Source organism: Teleopsis dalmanni, chromosome 1 (genome assembly GCF_002237135.1).
Source record: "Teleopsis dalmanni isolate 2A chromosome 1, ASM223713v2, whole genome shotgun sequence".
NCBI lineage: Eukaryota > Metazoa > Arthropoda > Insecta > Diptera > Diopsidae > Teleopsis > Teleopsis dalmanni.
The window spans coordinates 116204239-116229561 of NC_051846.1; the positions used below are offsets into that span (position 1 = coordinate 116204239).

At 31.8% G+C, this 25323-nt stretch overlaps 3 protein-coding genes across 3 annotated transcripts in view; 1 reads left to right on the plus strand and 2 right to left on the minus strand.

Annotated features, from left to right (window-relative positions):
• LOC119667770 (cdc42 homolog) overlaps positions 1-25323 on the plus strand; it is a 324819-nt gene that overhangs the window by 13525 nt on the left and 285971 nt on the right. The window lies entirely within an intron of this gene.
• On the minus strand, positions 14154-15124 carry LOC119667769. Its single transcript, XM_038077080.1, has 3 exons — positions 14899-15124; positions 14618-14757; positions 14154-14562 (listed from the first exon to the last, which is right to left on the minus strand). The coding sequence occupies exons 1-3, from the start codon at positions 15117-15119 to the stop codon at positions 14195-14197; spliced, it is 729 nt and encodes a 242-aa protein (XP_037933008.1). The 5' UTR covers positions 15120-15124; the 3' UTR covers positions 14154-14194.
• Positions 19397-20024, minus strand: LOC119665658. The gene is made up of 3 exons (XM_038074886.1): positions 20020-20024; positions 19644-19845; positions 19397-19558 (listed from the first exon to the last, which is right to left on the minus strand). Exons 1-3 carry the CDS (start codon positions 20022-20024, stop codon positions 19397-19399), a joined length of 369 nt encoding a protein of 122 aa, XP_037930814.1.

Consider the following 25323-nt stretch of genomic DNA (forward strand, 5'->3'; position numbering starts at 1 on the left):
TTCAATGACTTAAAATGTTTCAATCCGCTGAATTTAAAAATACATCCAAGAAAGGCCAAAGTAAGGCAAGTTTCAGATAGTATCCTGCGTATGTTGGGGATGCCTAGGACCAAAAAAAATATGGGGAAAAAAATATGTAACAGTTGCCGAATGAGACTGGCGATGAGAGCCAAAAAAAATAAGAACAATGAAGGAGCTATATCGGAAAACAACAGCCAGTCATCGAGCGAGGAAAATATTCAACTATCAAGTAATAGCAGTTCGGCTACATACGAAACTGAAGTCAGAAAAAGTGCTATTAGTCCATTAAATAAAGCACTCTCTCTAATAAGCTATACCCCAATTACATCGAGAAAACTTAAACAACAGGAATATAAAAATGAAAAAATAAAGGATATAACTGAAGCGATTAAACATAAAATTTTCAACATTCCTCCCGATGAGTCCAACAATAGCGATGAAGAAGATGACCTTGCATCAATTTTAAAAAATTTACAGGAAAAATTCAATGGCACAGCAGATAGGACGATGAAAATAAAAATATTGAGTGTGGTACATAATTGGTCTTTTCGAAGAATCTCAACTCACTTTCCAAACGCTACAAAGCATATGATTACTGTAGCTAAAAAACTTGCTTCAGAAAAAGGAATCTTAGAAGACCCACATCCAAAAAGCCACCCATCGTTAGAAAAACATGTAACCGATGCAGTTTTAAATTTTTACGAATGTGATGAAAACAGTCAAATAATGCCTGGGAAAAAGGACTGCGTATCCGTAAAAATTGACGGGAAGAGGACACAAATGCAAAAACGGCTCATTCTAAGCAATCTAAAGGAGTTGCATACTCTTTTCAAACTCAACCATCCGGACCTCAAATGCAGTTTTTCAAAATTTGCAGCTTTACGACCACAACATTGCGTTCTTGCAGGAGCAATGTAACTCATCACAAAGCAGACTTTGGTTTGGAGGCAGAATGGCACTTTTTCCCAACTTCACACGGCAAAGGACCATGCGACGGCTTAGCTGGTACCTTAAAGAGGAATGCTGCAAGAGCTAGTCTTCAACGAATACATAATCCAATTCAAACACCAAAGGAATTATTTAACTGGGCTAACGAATGTTTACCAAATGTTGTGTGCCATTTCTCAACATCAAAAGACTATGAAGCTGAAGAAAATAAGATTAAACACCGTTTTGAAGCAGCTACATCAGTTAAAGGCACATTAAAATATCACTGCTTTATTCCTAATTCGAAAACGATATTAATGGCAAAAATATTTTCTTCTGCAGACATTACAGATTATGTGTCAATAATGAAATGATTATTAATAAAATCAATACAAAAACTTAAAAAAAATATTTTGTTTATAGTTCTTTACATTTTATCTCCATATAGAATTGTTTACAGTTTATTTCCTATATCAATTCGTAACTGCTTAAAGAGTTTTTTCAACTGTGTAATTATGTGCTGCAGTTATACAGGTAGTTCAGCTAGTGTGGAACTAATTAATTTTTAAACTCATCAATATATGAAAAAGTTCATAAAACGGTTTAATTATGTTAAAATTCATAATTTAAAAATAGAGATGATGCGGAACTAATTTAAAATGTGAATATTGTGTCACTTTTCTTGGAAAATTGATTCAAGGGTATTATGGTGCGTATGAGTAACATGAAGGACACCTGATAAATTAAATTTTTTTAAATTACTTCTGGAAGCAATATCACACTGGAAATATTTATTTTCGAAGAAGAATTTATTGTTTAATCGGAATTAAAAGTAAAAATGAAAAATTTTTGTGACGTATTCCTCTGTTTTTTTTTTTACTGAAAAATCGTGTGTATGTGTTTGGAGTGATGTGAAGGATAAATAAATTTTTTAAAAGTACTTCCAACGATAATATCGTCCTGAAATTTTTGAGTTTTATGTACAATTTTATTACTAATTGAAATCAAAAATATTATATAAGAATTTACATTCAATGTAAATATAGCACGCATGTGTTTGATGTGTTTTATGAGAAAAAAAAAAATTTTAAAAATTTATAAAAATCGGTGCCATCATGAAAATTTTTATTTCTTAGTAAAATTTAAAACTGAATCTAAATAAAATATGAAAAATGAAAAATGTTGCGTACCGTTTTGAGATATGTTTTTTTTTGAAATTTAACGGTTAATATTAGTACTTAAATATAAACAATCTTAATTGTTTAAACAATTTATTAAAAGTTCAACCAATTAACGCAATAAATTTCAAGTTTCTACCTTTTATAGAACTTGAGATATAGCCATTTGAAAATGTGTCTACAATGCCAATTCTCAAAACCCCACTGGGTCCATATCTCCTAGGAAAAAAATTACAAAATTTTTTCCCGAGATACGGGTCTTCTTATTTTATGAAAGGAGCTCATAAAAAAGTTTCAGCCAAATCGGAGGTGATGAGGTCATTTTTTGCCAAAATCCGTCCGGTTTGTAAAAGAATGACCCATATGTATTGCAATAATTTCCAAATACTTTTTAAATTCATTTGACATTCGTGGTTTAAGTTTGTTATATTCATAATTTGTTGACTCTATCATGGTATGAGATTCATTTGCTTCTATTACAGGTTGATTTATGTTCATTCTTATTCGTTTGGACTTTCACTCTTAAATTTGACGCTGGCTAATTTTTTTGTGTTGTGTTTGGATTTTGGTATTCCAGTCTAGCGTCTTAGACTGCGCCGGTTGGAGTTTCCCTGCTGAGTAGGTAGAGTTACTCGGCAAGTTTTTGCCATATGCCCTTCTTTTCCACACCTGAAATATTTAATTTTGTCACCTCCAGGTCTACTGCTCACTTGGTAATTATTTTGTCTATTTCTTTTCTGTGAAAACTTTTGGTTGGTAGACCAACGACCATAATTATTGGTTATTACAATTTTATAAAACCTATTTTGTTCATGACCCTTTACTTTACAAATACTACAAAATACCCTGTTCAATTTTTTAAAACATTTAGTTGAGTCATGCTCTGTTTTCTTACAGAAATGACATGTTATTAGTTTTACACCTAGCTCAGTAATTGTATTCATTCTACATTTCGTGCCATATTCACCGCACTTTGAGCAGTATGGTGTATTTTGTCTGTCTTGGCAATTTACCCATCCGTATCCTGATTTGTTACAAATAGAACACATTGTTTTCTTCAGAGACATGTTAATATTTAAACGAAGGCCCCATAATAGTTCTTCTGCTGATTCTGCTATTGACACCAGTTTGGTTATCGCGACATTCTCCAATCCAATAAATCTGTGTTTCAAGTTATTGTCCCTAAGTCCCTTTATGAAATACCTGACAGCTAATTGTTTGTTCTCTCTTAATTGTGATAGGAATTCCACTTCATCATCTTGATTTTTTATTTGTGTCTCTGCTTCATGGAGTAGAGCCTGTAGACGCCCCCACAAGCGGTAGCAGATTCGTTAATTCTTTGTTTGTTGTGTGTTAAATCATTTCTTATGTGCTCTAGTATTCTTTTCCTTGAATACGTTCGCTTGACTCGTTTATTGTAATATAGGGTCTATTAACAATATTATCGTATGCTATATCCACTAAACGTTGTTTTATACAACTTGCAATATATTGTGCTTGAGGTAAAGCATGTTGCACCAATTCGCAACCATCTACAAATTTATGTATGCTAATTCTAATGTGTTTATTTGTCTTTCCTTTTCTTTGAAGTGCCTTTTCCAAACTTAAAGTTTGGTTTTCGTGTCTCGGAGTAAAGTAGTTAATTCTTTTGTCTGTAGAACTATCTGTTTACATTTATACTCTAAACCACACTTAGCATCTGTTAATTCTCCTAATGTATTCTGTAATTTGGCTGACTTTATTCCTTCTACGTTTTCTATCTGTTCCTTTATATATTATAACTCGTCGATATTTGGGAACCTATTATGCCTTATGTGATCTTTAGCTAATTCAAGATATTCTTTGTCTGGACTTAATTCTGTTAGTTTGTTCCACGCTTGACTTAACGTACTTGTTAAATATTTCCTTAACTTTAATAATTCTTAATAATTCTTGTTCTGAAGATTTTATTCTCTCCTCCATCTATAAATCTAATGTGATGAATTTAAATAAAATTTTATTTTGTATTTTAAAACAAAAACTTTAACAAACAAACAAATTTAAAATTTATTTATTTAAAATTAACTTATCCAAATATTTACAAAAGACAAAATTTCAAATTCTATGTTTTTGCATGTATTAGATTAACAGTGTAACGACACTTTTGGGTGACGTTCAAAAATATTTAGTTTTTGCTGGGGTATCCTCAGCCGTCGTCCAGAGTCGTGACAATAAATTTATATTTTTGCTGAGACGTAGTTTTAGAAGAAAAGAACGTTGATTTAATATATTAAATATATATTTTATTTACTTCATAAAAGAAAATATTCAAACAAAGTTTAATCAAATAATTGCTGAATAAGTTTAATCAAATAATTCCAATAAAATATTGTTTTTATTTAATAATTAAAAATGTGAATCATCGTTGACGATGGTCACACAGAAATTATTACTGCTGGGGGTAACTATGACCTTAATGTAGATTCATATTTTCAGTTCACTGTAGTACTCGTTGACAAGGTTTCTACTTTTAGCTTCGGTTCGTTTCCTAAGAAAACTAATGGCAGGACAGCGTGACGTCCTGGGTTTCCCTCCTCCGTTGTAAAAAAAAACGGTTACTCTGTGCTGTGGAAGATAATCATTTGGCCGAATGAGCCAGGTTAAAAAAAATAAAAATAAAACATATGACAAAGATATTAATTTCTAACTACTTTGGCTGAATGAGCCAGGTTTTTGGCAGAACATGCCAAAAGACCGAATAGGCCAGTGTACTTGTCTCTTTATGAGTGAAAATTTAAGTCTTTGGTAAAATTTACCACGAGGACGAATGAGCCAGAGTACTTGCTTCTTCACTAGTCACAACACAAGTCCCCTATCATATCGAATGTTCCTTTTTTTATACCGAACATACCAGAGCTTTCTGGTATAGCGCACCGGTATTATTTGCTGTTGTTATCTTCGCCGTAAAGGTTGAACTATTCGTGTTATATTTTGTACTTCTTGTGTATTTTCATATTTGCATGCTTTTTTTTTGATTTTGCCGGGGTTTCGTTTGTTTACTTCGCGTAGTTCCAAGTGTATTTTTAATTAACAATTTAATTAAAACTTTATTATTTAAAAATAATAAAGTATTTTTAATTTAATAATTTAAAACAAAAGTACATTAGATACATATTATGAAATATATATTTAATAGTATCTAAATAAATAATATCAAAAAAACAAATGTGAAGAAAATATTCGTGATAACAAGTAATTTCATAAAATAAAAAACTGCTGCCGGCGTGTTTTGTTAATTTTTTTTTGGCGGTGGTTAATCTTTCTGTTTGATTTGGTTTTATGTGTATAAAAGAATAAAAACTGTGCAAAGTGAGTGTTAAATTGTTTTGTATTTATTTATTTCTTAAATATATATTTTAAATAAATAAAAGTGTTTTCTGTTGTAATTGTTTATTTGTTGTTGTGTTTAGAATTCAAATACAAGTTTTTTTCATTCATAAATTGTAACAAACAAGAAATTCATTTTTTTCCTTTATCGCATATTTAAGATTTTGTACATTGCATGCATCGATGCCCGCGCCACGCTGGAACCGAGGATCGCAGGTAATGTCCATGTGATATATGATAAAATATTTTAAATTTAGTTTAATTTAAATTTGGTTTTTTGCGTTAACTACAAAACGTTAATAGACTTTCTTTTTAAACAACTTTTCTTTACTTTATTTAACTAAAACAATATATTTATTCACGACACTCCCAACGAACTTCCGTTATTCTTACTTCACTCGATTGTGTCATTCGCTGTCAAACATAGGTTAGGTGACCACATGTTGTTAAAAATTTTAAGGTGCCCAGTTGTGCGTTTCGGATGTAGGTTAACAATATCTTTATTCAATTTCATATTTTTCCAGATAAATCCATTGCAGTTTTCTTCACGTGAGTGTTCTTATTTTTACTATGTGTAGAGGTGGTGGTTAGGTGACATTCAGACTTTCTTTTTCTCTTGTTCTTGATATATGTAACATAGAAATTTACTGTGCAAATTTGTATCATCACAACAGAAAACGTAAACGTACAGAAAAACAAAATCTATTGGAAACGCAAAACCATCAATCATTTAACACATTTACCAACCAGCAAACAAACATTCTTTGCTTAAAGCAACAGAAACAAAATTTATATTTGCGAAAACATTTTCCATAATCTACTTTAAAGCAATATTTTATAACTCTACCATATTAATTTCTGTACGAATTCGTATTAATTTTCTGAATTACTTTGACTACTAAATTAAATTATTTAATTTTTAATTAAATTAAATTAAATTTATTTAATTTTCTTTATTGTAGTCATCTATTACTTTTTGTTGCCATGGCTCCTAATGTCTTCCTTTCCTAAATGTTTTACTTTATTTATTTCTAAATTATAAAGAACTTCTCCGCCTTTGTTTTTTAAAATTGATTCTACCGTAATTCTATACTTCATAATATCCCTAGATTTAGCATTTAGTATACATTTTGACATAATGGAAATTCAAATAATAATTCAAAAATTAAGATTAAGATTAAGAATCACATGAGTTAACTATTAATAATGGATAAAAAAATAAAAAAAGAAAACTTCTTTAAATTAAATAGTTAAAGATAATTAAATTAATAGATAGATGATAGAACAAATGAGTCAATTAAATAGAATAGGAATTTACTATGAATATATTAGATAGATAGTTATGGGTATCTTTAAATCGCGATGAATGTCATAGTGTGAGATTTTTTTTTTGTGGCAATGAGGAGTGGAATGCCTACGCACTGACCACAATCCGGCGCCCCGGAAGGTGAGTGCCAGACTCGCACGGGCTAAACCACTCCCCCTCATTCCAAGGGACCGTGTTCTACCCCGGGACTACGTTAGTATTACTTCGAGGTAGGGTCCCTATTAGTCATTTAAGACTTCCATCGGTGTGCCCTGCGTCGAGGCCCCGCTACTGTTGCAGATAATTAATTTTGCGCTACAGTCTACTTTTTCAATCTCAGAATATGTGTTCCGGCTCTCACTCCTGCTCTTCGTTTTAAATTAGATTGCGTCCAGATCTTTCTTCTTTTCCCTTAAAACAGTCATAGTTTGAAATGTACCAATCAGCGTTGATGATAGTCCTAAGTATTTTTGATTGTAGTCTTTGCAGTATTTGAATGTTGGATTTGCATGCTGTGCTCCATATTTCGGCTCCATATTTCCATATTGGGGCGATTATCGTTTTATATACTATTAGTTTATTTTCCATTGTTAGTTTTGATTTCGAGCAGTAGCCAGTACAATTGCTCAAAGCGGCGCTTAATTTCATTACTTTTAGCTTTAATATGGTCTTTCCAAGTTAATCTGCTATCTATAGTAATACCAAGGTAATTTGCCTTTGTGTGTATGAAGACTTCGTCATTGTTAATTTTTATACGTTTTAGGTCATATTTTTTATTCGTGTAGATGATGTGTACTGTTTTAGTTGTATTTATTTGAGCTCCTCATTTGTCGAACCATTCCAGCGTTGCGTTTAAGTAATTCTGCAAGTTGTCTGTGGATTTGTTAAAGTTTATATCTGCTGCAATTGGTACAGTATCGTCTGCAAAAGTTGCTATCAAACTTTGAGGATCAGAAGGTATCAGGACATCAGTCGTGTATAGCAGGTAAAGTAATGGACCTAGAAGACTAATATATATAATCAATTATAATCAAATTTATTAACAAAACATATCTTATCAAAAAATTGCAATAGAAAAATGTTCAACTTAACATAAATTTACTAAAATTTGCAAATGTGAATCATAAAATGTTTTAAAATATTTCTGTGGATATTTAAATATCCACACCGGATAGCAAACAGCAACTAAATCACGATTCTGCTACTTCTGCTTATGCTCGCTCGCTTCTTTATGTTTCTCGCGCACGTTATGCCGTGTCACCGCATTCCACTGATCATGTTGTTGGATCGTTGCCTTTAGCATAGTCCAATGCTACCGTTTCGTAACATGAGACTTAAATGCAAGGCCAATTTTATTAACCATTTACGGTTGACCAAACCGGTTTCAACACACCCTATTGGGTATGCATCCACAACACTTATAACGTTTTCGTTTGTCGTCATGAGAAGATCGTGGGAGCCAAGCCCGACGTATAACCTCATTTATCCATGAAGGGGATATATTAAAATTTATATAGTTCTAAGAAAAGTTGATATAAATATAAAACGGGCATATGATGAAAAGCAAGAGTTTGAAAAAATGCCGACTTGGGATGATTGTTACAAGATGTCAAGTCGCCGTTGTTGTAATGAATAAATTAATATAAATTTATACAAATAAATTTATTAAAAAAAAAATTAGAAGTATAGTGTTGTGCCCATGACCTACGTCAGTGCTTACTGTGGCAATTCATTGCATTGTAGACAAAACAAATGTGACATAATTTATTAAATGCACTTTTATCGAACTGTCGCTTTGACTTTGATCATGTTACATTTTGAATGCATTTGACTCATGCAGTTACAAATGCATGTGTAACATAATGCGCGAGCCAAGTGATAAAGCATAAGTAGTCGTTGCAATAGAATGACCCAAATTCTTTAGGGAAGAGTAATACAATTATTATGAATACGAATATACGGATATGAAAATATTAAATATGATATGTTATATGATTAAACACTTATAAATATGTTAGAATAGTAAAGAATAATTTTGTATATTAAAATATTAAAGATAAAGAAGTAACCAAATAATTATTTCTAGTATATAAGAAATATGAAACATTGTTAGTACATAAGTTTTAAACGGTATAAATACCGGAATATTTTGTTTAACACATTTCGTACCTCTGTGTGGTACACCACACGGCTAACTTTGAAAATGATTTAAAAATATATAAAAGTAATTAACTCAATGTTTTTTGTTTTTGTTAGTTAGTTTGATATCTTAATAATATAAAAATACATATTTCGAACAGTTTTCATCAGTTCATGAGTTTACCTGGTCCGAAAAAAAAGTGTCCAAAAAATGGCTTTTTTTAATTAGATGAAAATTAAAATAAAAAAAAATAAAAACTAATTTATTTGTTATAATATGTGTTCATAAAAGTCCAAATATAATTTTCGTAATTTTGGCCGACGCCTTAGTAACAGTTACTTGCCACCAGACGCAACATAATGATGAAACAATGCCATATAAATGTTTGTCGTTAGGTAATGAAATAAAATGAGAGTAATCTCTCTAATAAATATCATACTCTTCTAATTAACTTAAACTCGTGTTTTCTACTATTTATAATAGTAATAAGTCTATTTTGATATTTAATTGCTGGTTGAGTTAGTCTGAATTTGATGGTTTTATATAGGGCTTACATTTGTTCTTGCTAAAAGTTCTGTCGTCAATTTATTACGGTAAATAAAATTATAATGTCGTGCCTAAGATATCTAAGAAATCAGGAACTATTGCATATTATTGATAATTGAAGCGAAGATGACTTATTAGTACCAAGTGACACTCCGCTACCTATTGAATAATAATGTTTGCCACCTGATAATGTTGCTGGTGAATCAGACAATGAAATGATTGACTACGGAAGTTGTATACGAATCAAATGCACAAGATTATGGTTGTGTTGTAGAAATGCTTGAGTCGCAACTATTCACATTGGAATTTGTAAAACCAATACGTTTCGGTTATAAGCTATAACCCTTTCCGTGGATATATCTTCCCATTTCTGCCATACTCCAGTGCAACTGACAAATACAACAAACAATTGGAAATCGGTGCATTTGCTGTAAAGGAATTATTGAGCCATTGTGATTATTCATTGCAACATTCTGTATGACTCCGTTGAACCCATAATAAATGTGCAACGCTATAGCAGAGGTTGGTGTCCCGCAGCCTCAAGTTATCAGTAGCTGCTACCGACACATGGGCGGCATCGATTTACATGACATTATAGTTGCTAACTATCGGGAATAGAAGCAAAAATCCGATGTGTGTGCTGGAAACACACATGGCCATTATGGGTACAGTGTTTAGATAGCGCTGTAGTAAACTTTTGGAAACTACATTGCTTTGTCACTGCTTCTACCAACACAAAACCGATGCCTCAGTTAGACTTCCAGAATTCCATTGCCAGAAACCTTCTTCTTGCATTAGAGAACTCAATGTTCATTACAGATATTCATTACGCTTACGATGATTTGAAAAAGGAAAGTCACAGTGCATCAGAAGATGTTTATCTTCCAGGAAATTTACCACGTGTGACCGGTATCCACGCTTCCATAAGAACTCAAAATCGCCACCGCTGTATTGATCATATACCAAAAGCCACAGTTTTTATATATGAAAAGTGTCATTTAAATGGTAATGTAGAAAATTGCTTTACAATTTTCTATGAAAATAAACAATATTACATTGATCATAGACAATAAAACAAGTAAACTTATTTATTTTTACATAATACAATCCATATGTAATAATTCAAATATATTTTTTGATTAATAAATATTTGAAAAGCATAAAACATAAAATTCTATACTTACACGTATTTTATACAATTTAAAATAATACTTACTTCACCATTAAAGTAATTAAATACCATATTTGCGAACAAAACACATATAAAAATGTTTGTACTATCGAAGAGAGAAAAATGTGCGATGGGTCCCAACGTGTGGTTGACCACACGGCACTTTTCCGGAAAACTACTTTTCAAAAAAGAAATTTATTTATGCAGGGAATATTTTTAACTTAAAATAAGACTTTTCTGAAAATTTCATCATAAAATTCTAAGTTTGAACTTGCCTGGTACTTAATGGGTTAATAAAACAGACTAAATTCTAGATTTAAAGAATATAGAACACTATCCTATACGGCATAACTGCTGAAAGGATAGAACAAGCGGCTGGAGAGCTAAGATAATACTCAAAGATCCTTTTTCTTATATCCTGCGTAAATTCATTCATACATATAATATACAATGTACATACATTACATGGCAATCCTGCCATATGTATAGTATATCCATTACATGGCGATCCTGCCATTATACATTACCACATACATTACAATAGCATGTATGCCGATATATTGCTGCTATATGAAACCTCACATTAGTGAGTTAACAAAGTGTATGCATGCTACTCTTGTATGTTAGTGCTTACACGCGCACTGACACTATTATTTTATTAAAATTCGTTTAAAAATTTCCTTCGTTTAAAAATTTGCATTGCCGGACAGCGACGTCCTTTGAATTCACTCCCCAAACTCGATATTTCAAAATTAAACTCTGAAGATATCAAAAACACCTTCGTCAGCAAACTTCGTACCTTCTAAAGCCCAACACTGAACAAATTTGGCAGATAATTAAATCATCAATTCTTTCAAACGCAAAAGATGTCTTGGGTCATCGTCTGGTCCAGATACTTTCACTGCAGAACTGTTAAAAGCTTGCCCTTCGACAAGCGCTAAAATGTTTTAACCTCTCTTAAAATGCATATGGGAGAACGTACGTCTTCCAAACGATTGGCTGCAGAGCTTGCTGGCTCTATTACGAAAGAAAGGTGACCTGAGTCAATGGTGAAATTACAGAGGCATTATGTTGTTGTCGATTCTTTCTAAAATACTAACTCGTATTCTTTTGACCAGCATTAACACTAAACTTGAACACAGTATTCGCAGACAACAGGCAGGCTTTAAACCAAATCGTTCATGTGTGGCCCAAATTAACACTCTTAGGATTATAAACGAAAAATTTATAGACTGACGGACAGCCAAAAACTTATTATTTATCGACTACAACTGCGCTTTCGACAGTGTCAATAGAGGCTGCACTTGGATTTCTCTCTTACGAAGAGGCATTTTCGGTAAAGTTGTCAACCTCATCAAAGCACAATATAACATCTTCAGATGCAAATGTGCAATCGTGAACCCCCTTTGCCACTACTTCAAGTGCTCGACAAGGCTGCCTGATGTCGCCAATTCTGTTTTTAATTGTGTTAGACAACTTGCTTACTAAAGCTATTCACAGTCACAACGGTGTATATGCTCGGGGCTTTCAAACCACCTTGAGGATCTAGAATATGCTGACGACATTTGCATTCGCTCAACACGACTGAACGGTATGCAAGATAAACTCAACGTCTTAGCTCACGAATCGCGCAAAATCGTGAACAAAACTATTCATACATTTTTCATGTGCAGGAGCAATAAAGATCTGTTTTAGCTAAAAATTAAAAAAAATGTTTTATGATTTAATTCTGTTTTATCTCATGCTGTTAATGTTTTCAATGTAAATATGTTATTGAAATAAACATATTCGTAATTTGTATATAATATTAGGTTGTTCGAAAAATAATTTCGTTTTTTTTGTAGAAATGAAAGACAATCACTAAGATATGTCGAAAATGCTGCTTACGCTCTTCATATTTGAAAGGGCACCAACCAAAAACTACTGCGTAGAATTAATTGGAATTTTTCACACAATAGTTGCTACATGAGCTCTCAAAGCATATAAAAATTATACAGCTTAAGTGCAAAAAAATACAATTACATCCTCTGTCGTGAAAAACGAAATTACTTTCCGAACAACCTAATATATAACGAATTTTAAACTTCTATGACCTAAATAGGTACATTTTTTTACTATTACATGTAGCATAAAACTGACATATCTATGTAAAAAATTTTTGTAATGAAAAATAGAAAGCACTAAATGTTATGATAGTAATTTAGTGTTAGATATATCAAAAGTGTTATTACAATTTATTGCATTTATTTAAAAAAAATTCACTTCAAGAAATATAACATTCCATAATTTATTTCATAAAGAGGTTTTTTCGAACAGTAGTCAAATACAACAACAAAAATTTTATTTTTTATATTATTTTAATTAATTGAATTTTTGGCTGACCATAATTTATTTAATATATATTGTTTTTCGTTGGAAATTGTACAAATTTATTTCAAATACAGATAAATTTTTAAACATACCCTAATTTATATTAATTTTATTGCTTACAAAATCACCCCATCATGGTGAATGCGTTTTTATAAATGAGCATTGCTTGATATTTGCCTATAAAAATTTCAATCTTATACGGCGTTTACATTGGCCGAAAATGGCTCATTTTGAATGACTCATTCGAAAGTGTTTACATTCGTTGTATTTCATTCGTTCTCATTTCTCAACAGCTGGTTTGTGAATGTAAATTTTATTTGACATTTGAAGTAGTAATTTATTTTGTTTAAATTTACATTTGTTTACAAAAATGAACAATCAACATAAAAAAGTGATTATTGCAGAACAATTAAATTATTTACAAACAATAAAAGCTATTGTAATCACATTAACAAGTAGTATAAATAAAGCGAAACGAAAGCAAAAAAACAAAAAAATAAAAATGCAATTGTTAATGAATGCACTAGTAGCCCAAGTAGAACCTGTGCCAAAAAAATGTTGGATGAAGGTAAAATATATAACATAAAAGTAAAAAATATATAATATAAACTGAAAACTTATTTTTTAGCTCCGATTAAGTACTTTTTGGGAAGAAGAAGTTCCAAAAAGAGATGCATCGTTTTTCAAGGAAAACTTCAGAATGACAATGGACACTTTTAAAGAGTTATGCGATTTGGTCAAAAGTATGAAAAAACAAAACAGTAACTTTCGCAGACCAATTCCATTAGAGAAGAGAGTTGCCATTGCAGTGTACGCACTTGGCTCATCCGCGGAGTACAGAACTGTGGGCAACCTTTTCGGAGTGTCCAAATCATCTGTATGCATAATCCTTAAAGAATTTTGCACTGAAGTCTGGAAAATAATGCAACCAATTTATTTAAACCAGTACCCCTTAAATGAAGCAACAATTCGTGATTGCATCAATGGTAATCTTTTTTTTATTAATATTACTAATTACTGTTTATCCTTAATATTACTAAATTAATATTACTTACTATACTGTACTTAATATGATTTATTATTATACTTAATACTAATATAAAAATATTTATATTACATAATACGGTATGCTAGCAGTGCTATGCTTACTATACTATAATTATTTATTATTATTTTTTATTTAAAACTTCTAATAAAGATTGCTGGTAGTTTTCACAGTTATTGACCAATCTCTCCAGCAAATCGTTTCGCCGCTCTTCAATACGCTGCCAGTTACTCTCATTTCTCTTATCTTCCTCCCTCATTAATTGTAACTCCTGTAAAATGCTGTCTGTTTTTCTTCTCTTTGCAGATGCTCCAAAAGATGTTGTTTCAACCGCAGCAGTGGAATTTGTATCTGTTGAAGAGTTAACTTGCTGCAGTGGAGAAGCTGCGTCTGCGTCATAAAGAAAATCAACTGACTCGAACAATGGACAAAAACTTGTGTCTTCATTTGATTCCAAAACTGCTGGCTCGGCCAATGAAGTAATGTTTGAAACTACAATATTACTTTACTTATTATAAATTCAAGAAAAATATTATAATTACCATACCGTTATCTTCGTGTCCAGTTTCATCCATCAATGTTTCGACGTTGTGGATTTTAAAACTGCCTAATATGGCATGTACCTTATGGTACAGCGGCCAAGTAGATGGAGATCCACCCGACATGCCCATCGCTGCCTTTTCTTTTCTATAATATATTTTAGGTTTCATATTAGTTAATAAATTTAATTGTATAAATAGAAAATTTAATTTATGTAACCTAGTAAATAAATAAATAATATACTTTATGTATAATTTAAATTAATACAAAAAACGTAATTAAATTTACCTATACTTGCTCGTCAAGTTATTTATTTTGTTCGAAATTCCTTTAACCGACACCTCCATTCCACGCAATGAAAGTTTTTGTTGAAATTCTTTATAAATGTGGCTATTTCTCCTATTGCCACGGAGGTTTTCTATATCTTCCTCCCAAAGTTCACACAAAATGTTTTCCGCCTCGAGCGGCCACACAACTTGTTTTTTTTTCAGTAATTTTTCGCTGCTCATGGTTGGTAACAATTCAAACTGAAATAAAACTACTAAACATTTGTTTATCTTTTTTATAAATATGTCAAAACAGCTTTTTCAAACTGTCAAAATGCCATGAAGAGCTTTCATTTAGGGTATGTTCAATAGATTCCTTTGCATTTGGAACATATGTGGAATGCATTCGAACGTCATTCATACAGAATGTGAGAAAATTCCTCATTTTGTGCTTGAAATTTTATATGCAAGAATGAGGCATTCGATACTCATTTTCGATTTTTGACCAAAATGAGCCATTTTCGGCCAATGTAAACGCCGTATTATTCATTCGTAAAGCGAATTTTGTAGTCAACACCGAATAGGTCGATGATGTGGAAGCGTACGCACGTATACTAGTAGTTTTCGTGGTGAGTCTTCTTCAAAAGAGGCAGAACTCGAAATTGGACAATTTTGAGTTAAAGTAGTCAATGTAGTGTTTTTTGAAAATTGAGGAATTTCGAAGAATACGGACCTAAACATGTTGAAGTTGAAAATAATCGTGCGTTTTGAGATGGTATTTGTGCAATTTCTAAGAGTGTATTTGTTATTTTGTGTTATGCTCATTTAAGTTTCCGTTCAATATAAAATCTTCTTTGATACATAGCATAGTATAAGTCTAAAAGTATTTTTATAAATTTATTATTAGCCGTAATTTTAAAAAATAGAATTAACTCTGGTTAAAAGAAATTGACAGCACTTTTAAATGCTTGAATGCTTTTATTTGACATATGATATTTGTTGTGTTGTATATAATATGATATGATACGAACGACTTGAATTTTGAAATATATTTTCAGTAAAAACTCACAATAGACTAATTTTTGAATTTGGCCGCATTAAAACGTTACTCTTGAATTTTTTTGCAAGTAAAACCTAACTCTGAGGATTTTAAGAACATTGTTGTTGTTTCACATGTTTTCTTTCGTAACTTTCGAGTATTTTTTTGAAACTTTGAAAGAAAAATTTCGACAATTATTATATTAGCTGCGTTTCAGCAAACATGATCCGCTCAATTTTACATGCAAAACAAAAACAATGGGGTGAACCAGCAATTGATCTGGTTCACTTTCTGGTTCAATGTGGAATGTATGTAAAAGATAAAAGTGGAACGTATTTTAATGCAAATGAGGTTGGCAATGCGACGCAACGGTGTAGTAAAATTATAAACAAATCTACATTTATATTTATTTATTAGTGATTTTATTTATTTATTATTTATTTTATGTACTTATTTATTTAATATGTCATTATTATTTATTTCTTTGTTTGAAGTAATGTTTTAATTATTACTATTACTATAAATTGAAATTATTAAAATTAATTAAAATTATTACTTTAATTATTTACGTTTTATTATTATAAAAAAAGTGTTGTTTGATAATTTATGAAAATCAATTAATTTGAAATGAATATATAAACATTAAGTTGAATACATTTATTTAATTAAAACAGAACAATACATAAGGAAACAGGCTCTCCAACATACACGTTTATAAAAAAACCATTGCAAACTGCTTGCAAGTTTAAGCTATATTTATGATTCCTTTTGAAATAAGCCTAATTGCTATGGTGAGGTGCTCTAATTTTAACATGTGTGCTGTCAATCACGAACGGAAATTTTGCAATTGATATACTCTAAACACTAGTTCTTTTAATTATTCTCCATACAGACGCTTTTGGTATGCCAAAACAAATACCAATTTCGCGAAAAGTATTTATATTTGCCATATACCATAAAAATATGTAAATTTCCTTCATTGCTCTCGTTCAATTGTGACCACCACGGTTATTTTGTATTTGCTGATTGGATTTTATTAACAAATCTATTAAAATATGAAACATAATTAATATATAGCAATTGTATATTTTATGCACAAATACCAATCAAATAATCTTTAACGGAACAATTATTGATCGTTTCCATAAAATTTCCACTATATCCATATTGATGCACTTCATCCCTTGAGCTTAATACACTTGGACTAGTGTTTAAAAAGAAAATGGAGGAGTCAGTTTTGCTCGATAATTCTAATAAAATCTGCAATTTCCATTTATTTACTATAGAATTAAATTTAAGTTTTTAAGTAAATACTAAATAAAAACTTACATTTCATACTTCAGACATTTCAACAGATTTTATTTATTTTCCAAGTTTTAGATTTTTTGTATTCAAAATTTTCTCACTTATTTTTTTAGCGCCAAAATTATTCACATAAATCAAAAAATTTTGTGCACAAACCCAACTGGCATATTTCATGCGTTGCCAATTATTTTCAAACGTGATCCGTATCGTTTCAGCAAAGATGATCCAGATCATTGAGCGGATCATGTTTGCTGAAACGCAGCTATTATTATATATGAGAAATATGTAATATGGGAACTCTAGTTTATGTTATATATTATAAATGAGTCAGCGTTCCCATATGCGGATTTTGTTGCATATGAAGTTAATTGGTGCCCTATCAAGCCTAAGTTCCACGATCCAGTCCGGACCCATGCTGTTTAGATCTCGAATTAATGTTACATAGCAAATGGCTGATGATTGTTGCATTGCGTGCAACGGTGACATCTATACCAAACTTTTCTTTTTTGAAACTGTCCAGATATTATTTAAATATCTGATACCGTATCAAACTAAAGATTTTCTTTCGTAGCAAAGATAGTGCTGATTTTGATTCTCAGATTTGCCACCCGAATGACAAGACCCTTATTTACGTCCCAGTGGTTGAATTCGTGTTTATTGTATGGACATTCGGATGTGTAGTGCACATCGCAGTAGAATCAGCAGGCCGATTCCACTAATCGCTATCGCTAAAACTTCAATCTCTTCGCTAAAATTCTTAAATAAGCGATTCGCTTATTTTAGGAGAATTAGCGATTGTGTGATGCGGATAATGCTGAAATGAACTGAAATGTCAAAATAAATACAAAAATTGTAAACAAATATCAGCTGTTGGACTTATAATTTAAATTTGAATTTAAATTTAAAAGCACATACTTCAACAAAAACTATTTAGCAATTGTGAAATTTAAATTAATATTCAATTAATATAACATTGGTGTGTGAATTAATTAAATAATGGACTTTTTGATAAGAAGGAGATTTTTTTTTTCTGGTGATGTGAGAGATTCACGGAATCATTTACGTTGGAAAAGAAAATGTTTGCGGAATTCTACAGACCCCTTCGCTATATCTAATGCGCGTTTTATTGAAATATTTCGTCTTTCGAAATATTTATGTAAGCTTTTCTTGGCAGAAATAACTCCGTATATGGTACCGAGAAGTCGATCAGATGGAATTTCGAGGGACATACGCGTACTTGTTGCATTGCGCTTTTTTGCTCTTAACATTTATAATGTGCAACATCGAAAGGCGAGAAATTGCATTGAGCGTTGTTTCGGATTATTAAAAAGTAGATTTCGTTGCCTTAACAGCGAAAGAACTTTAATGTATGATCCTGAAACAGCGGGCAAAATTGTTAATTCATGTTTGGTTCTACATAACTTCATTATTACACATAATATAATGAACGAAGTTAATGATGTTGACTGCGCAGAAAACACGGACGAAGAAATAAATGAATATAATGACTTTGAAGCACAAGAACCCGTCCCTGAAGCGTTTCTAGTAAGAGAAGAAATAATCAATAATTATTTTCAATATTAATTGGGTTTTATTTAATTGACTTTTTATTAAAAGTTTAAATATATATTTATTTATATTGTTATTTTAATATTATTTTATTAATAATAAATTGTTATTATGACTAATACTCAACACTTTTTTATTAATACTCTGGCCTTAGGTCGTTAATTTAACACATAAAAATTACACTTATAAATTTGTGTTAAATATTTAATTGTATTTCAGTTTTTATAAAAACTCATTGTATTACAAATATTTGGGTCTATTTCGTAGACCATCTTCAGTGTCCAATGAGGAAGAAAAACCTTAGAAATAAACAATTATTTTATTAATAAAACAGCGCAAATTACCACATCACTCCTGAGGTATTGCACATAATGCGTTAACCAAATTATTCTATATGGCTGGTTCCCCCGTAGGCCGATCCACCATAAAAAGCTTACATTAATTCTATTCTATGTATTAAAATTATTAATTGCATCCGCCAACAGTTTTATAGCATCTGTATGCTCTTTAGTGGCCTGCACGCGTTCGTCCGCAATCTCTTTCTCTTGTTTGAGCTTTTTTTCCTCCAGCTCAAGTCGACGCTCCTCAAGCCTCAACCTTTTCTCCTCTAACTCGACGAACTTTTGGTTGGTCTGGAATGAATTTGGAATGAGGGATTTCGCTTTCGTCGCTTGGCTGGACGAATAGGTCGAATAGGCACACAACCCTCATCGTTACCCCCAACAGATGGACCTGAACCGCTTGGCAGTTCCTTTCCCTCCTCAAGGCACTTAAATTAAACATTTATTAGATTAATAATTAAAAAATAAAAAAAAAATAAAAGCGATAATAAGGCATTCGCCTCTAATACTTACCTCTAAATCATAACAACCTGAAATGTCACTTTCAAAGTGCATTGCTGGCTCGCAGACATCTTCCATACCTTGCACCGCTACTGGATGCATTACTGCAATAATCCGTTCATCTAGATCAGTTAAATCCTTAATGACAACGGACGCATTTCCAGTCAGTCCCATTGCATGTTTATAGTCCTGCACTTTTTTCTTGCTTTTGGATCTAAAATTAAACAATAGAGTTTTTTTATTTACAATTTTTCAATATAGTTTCTACAACTATAAAATTAAAAGCAACGATGTTATTTTACATGTTTTTATGTATAATTCTTTTATATATATATATACATATATTATTAATTGTTAACATATCTTATTTTAATTTTTAACTACTTACTTCATGTTGACCCATGCCTTCTTCCAACCATTGGCATCTTTAACTGCTCCACCAACGGCATTTAAAATAGCAGCTAGAGAGCTCCACTGTTCATTAAGACTTCGCGCGCGATGATCCGACACAAATCTGTCATGAGCAAATCTATATGCTCCATATGCTTGACCAGCGCTTGTTTCTGCTCCTTGCTAATGCGTTTTGTCTTTAAATCTACGAACTCCATCATAAATATCTGAGAACTAAATAATAAATAAAATATATTAAATAATATATGTGGAGATATGTACATATATAATTATTTATTTTGTTTACTGTTTTATTTCCAATTCATTATTTTTGGTGCAATTTTAAAAATTAAAAATAAAATATGAAAAATAAAATACATTTGTTTACATTTGCTAAACACCAAATGCACTCTCACTATATTACTGCCACAAAATTTTTGTAATATTAATTTTATTTTGTCATTTTACTTTAAATGCAAAATTTATTTCTATCACAATTACTTAATTAATAAATAAATATGAATATTATACTAAATACGTACAAAATAATTGCTCAATTTGTTTAAAAAATAATATTTTCACTTTAAGCGACAGCAAAAACCTAGTCGCCAAAAACAATCAAATTAGGAGAAATTTTAGTCGTTTTAAACGAAGTTTAGCGATTGACAATTTAGCAGAATACAAAATTTGGCGATTTAGCGATTTATCCGGAAAAATCAGCTGTTTTTGAAAGTTGAGAAAATTAGCAAATAGAAATTAAGCGTAACGAGTTAGCAGAATCGCAAAAATCGCTAAAATGCATTTAAAGAATTTTAGCGATGGAGTTTTAGCGATAGCGATTAGTGGAATCGGCCTGCAGTATAGTGTTTTTGGAATTCGCTTTTTGTAGTTCGATTCGATTTCCATTAGTGCCGTATCTGCTTTCAGGTTCAAAATACGTTAACATTCTCTTGATAATTTATGAAATGTAAACGTTTTTATTTAGGAATCTACTCTTGCAAGCAGTTTTGTTCTAACTTCAAAATCAGCAGGAGACTTCAACCTCATAATAAATATAAGACATTTTAATTCGTCCAGAGTTATTTTATAATAGTTAGCTGAAAGTTTTTGCATTCTTTGTTGACGTTATCACCGTATGTGATGAAACCGGAATTTACTCCTTTGGTAATTTGCAAACAGTTTTATCGCATGTTAAAAGTAATGTTTGTGAACCGAAAATATTTGTCAAATTCCATACATTTTCTTTGAAATTAAACTCTCGCGGATGTTTTGGAAAAATGAAGTTTATGTATTTATTGTGTACCGCAGTATCAAAATTGCGTACCCCAACTTTCCCTGCGTCGACATGATTTGCTGCGACATTATGATTTGTTGCATCGACATTGAACAAATCTTGTCAAATGTGAAATTGTTTTCATTGTCATACGAAAATAGTTGAATTGTTGTTGATAATGCTTCGATCAAAAATTCTGGTGATTTTTCTGTTGTAACTGGTTGGGTCCTAGGTTCCACTAACTATTATATCAACTGCTGCATAATTACGAATTCTCTTAATCGCTGGTCTTTCATTTGTTTAAAAAAAACTTTCAATTGCTTGGCGTCCATATCTCCATCGTCAGATGTTGTATTATTAGCAACTAATGCAATTTAGACAGATTTATATATCTTTTATGTCTTCTCTGTTTCACATTTTCACAACTACTGCAACATGACATTCGGTTTCGCCGCAGGATTATACTTACCTCGAATTATACTTAATATTGAAAGAAAAGTATCTGTATTGGATCTGTAATTTACGTATAAAATAAAAAATGAAAATTACAATTGAACAAACGATAATAATATTTTATTGTGTTCATTGTCGTGTTAATTTTTATACATAAATACAAGAGAAATGGTGGGTGTTTTAAAAACATCTTGTTTACAAAAATGTGTTTTTAACTACTGTTAACTACTGGTTTAAGAAAAACCGTTCACAACTATCGAAAAAAAAACAAACAAAAAAGGAACACATCGTTTTGTTCATACTTTGTTCTCCGAATGTCAAACCTTTTTTTGAACTCAAATATTTATTCGCGTAAAGCTTTGTACCCGCAAAAGAAAGATAAAAAGAATACAAGCTTAATTTAAAGTACTCAATTGTCTTCCATAAAAAAAATATAGTATATATTATTAAAATTCAAAATAGACAAAAAATGCGTTATACATATATATTATATATTAAAATAATTGCTAATAAAATGTTAAATAATTAACATGAATTAATTGAAAATAATAATAAATGCGGCAAATGTGGTTTAATATCCCAGCCCCATTGAATTATTTAGATTCAATATCGGTAATAACGCTAACTTCGCAATGGGTCTAGTGAATACAGTTTCAGGCGTCTTAACTTCGGCTACTCTGGCCTTACCATTCGCTCCTGTTATTGTTCGAATGATGCGGCCAATAACCCATTTCATAGGTGGCAGGTTGTCATTATGAATGGTTATCAAGTCTCCGACCCTCAAATTGCGAGTTGGATATTGCCAATGATTTTGCGATTGTAAATTGAATAAATATTCATGCTGCCAGCAACGCCAAAATTCGATTGATGCGACCAATAACCCATTTCATAGGTGGCAGGTTGTTATCATGAATAGTTAACAAGTCTCCGGCCCTCAAATTGCGAGTTGGATATTGCCAACGATTTCGTGATTGTAAAGTGAATAAATATTCATGCTGCCAGCGACGCCAAAATTGAGATTTTACTTCAGTCATTCGTTTCCATCGATCAAGTAACGAAATTTCCTGTGATGTAATTACTGATTCCGGAATGTGCTTTAGTTTTTTGCCGACTAACAATTCGCCTAGTGTTAATACTGACAGGTCATTGGGATCTGTGAATATACTCGTAAGTGGACGGGAATTCATCACAGCTTCGATCTCAACTGGAGCCATAACAATTTCTTCGAATGTAAGATGGGCATTTTAGTATTTTGTACAAGTGTGATTTTACGATTTTTACCGTAGCTTCCCAGAGTGCTCCGAAGTGAGGTAGGGCACCTCACTTACGAAAAAAAAGTCAATACGTAAATTTGCGCAACGTGACATGATTGTAACAATTGTACATTGCTTAGTGAAGAAATTGCGGAAATCTCTTAGCTTGTTGTCTGCACTAATAAAATTTGTTGCGTTGTCACAAAATGTCTTCATAGGCACACCTCGATAACCAACGAACCATTTTAATGCTGATATGAATGCGTCACCTGATAATTCTGTTACAGCCTTCAAATGCACCGCTTTACTTGCAAAACATATAAACAAAGCAATATAAGATTTACATGGTTGCTTACCTCGTATCTTCCAATATGAGGGTATTGTTCCGGAAAAGTTTACTCCAGTAACATGGAACGACAAGCATTCAGTAACTTGTTCTTTAGGAAGATTACCGATTACTTGCTCTAACAGTTTCGGTTCATCTTTGGTGCAGTGAACACAGTCATGAACTACCTGAGCTGCTAAACACATCCAATTTATGACCCAAAATTTCTGTTAAATGAGTATTGTTAAGGCTTGCGGTCCAGCATGAAAATTTGAGCGGTGTATGTTAGTCGCCAATGAAACCACGAATATATCTGCCTTTGGCAATAATAGAGGATGCTTCACTTCAAACGATTCATCTGCATTCATCAGGCGGCCACCAACGAGAAATAACAACAAGTTCCCAAATCGATCGAGAAACGGACATAAGTTTGCTAGTTTGCCCTTAATTGGCTTTTTGTTTTTCAACAACGTGATTTCATTCATTAAGGTCGTTTTGGGAAAATGATGGCCCGTAAAAACACATGGTTGACTGCAATGTGTACACAGTACGTATTTGTTGACAAATTTTGGATGTCGGCAACTCGATTGCCAACAAAAACGGATAGTGTTGATTGTTGTATAATTAGGTAGTATAAGTCAGGCTGTCGTAAGTAAAAGACACATCGTTTACTTATTTATATTACTCACATGGTTGTATAAAATATAACATTGATGACAGAACGAATCCAATGAAGTGTGATTTGTGAATCGGACTAGAAATGGACTTCTGATATTTCAAACGATAAATGCGGTTGTACCTTTCTCCAAAATTTTGATAACAGTTGAGCTGAACTCACATGGTTGTATAAAATATAACATTGATGATTTAGAACGAATCCAATGAAGTGTGATTTGTGAATCGGACTAGAAATGGACTTCTGATATTTCAAACGATAAATGCGGTTGTACCTTTGTCCAAAATTTTGATAACAGTTGAGCTGAACAGAGTTCTAGTCGTGGCAATGAGCATGTTTTCGTGGGAGCCAATCTTGGTTTTGATGCAAGTAAGTTTATGCATATGTTTCCCAATAAATCTATACATCTCAAGTATAGACAGCAACAATATGCCTTTACAGACACATCACAGAATCCGCAGTTCAATTGTGTTGGCAATTCGTGCAAACGAGAAATATGCAGCAGTGATAAATGTTGCAAATCATCAATGAATTCTTTAAATTTACTTGCTAAAATCTCAGGAATGCCTTCATCCCATGAAACATTTTGTACCCAAAGCTATTGTAATATGATTGGATTGATGAGGCCCAACGGATCAAAAAATGAAGCTGTAAATGATAGAATCGACTTTTAGTAATAATACTTAACAATTTTTTAGGTTTAAACAAAAACTTGAATTCATCTTTATCTGGTCTCCATTTCACTCCGAGTGCACTGGTTGTGTCTTCATTCAACTGGAGGTCGCGTTCCAAACTTGCATTTAAGCTAGAATGACTACAATGCTATTTACACAATTCCAACTACTACTCAGGAAGTTCCAAATGCGAGTCCTACAGGAAGGTTATAAAGGAGCTTAAGTCCTGCAATTTCTGCAATTAAACTTAAATCGATGTCAGGCTGCCCAAGACCTCTTATCCCAAACAGCCTTCGACTTAAAGTTGGATGTACTCGTAATTAGTGAATTTTACAAATCAAAAGAAACTTCGAAATGGGTACAAAATACTTCTGCAAAGGCAGCCTTTGGCTAGGACAGGATATAATGTTTGTACCTAGCGTATTGGTACAAAAGGAAGGGCTAGTACTTGTTAGAATTCGAGGTATCTCTGTGTGCAGCTGCTACATATCTCCAAATATCTCCCAAAAGAAATTTGAAGAGTTTCTTGATAGGCTATCAGGAACATTTAGAAACAAAACTCTTATTATTGTTACAGAAGATTTCAATACTTGAACAGTCGAATGGGGCAATACTATTACGACACGCCGAGGTAGTGTTCTATTAGAG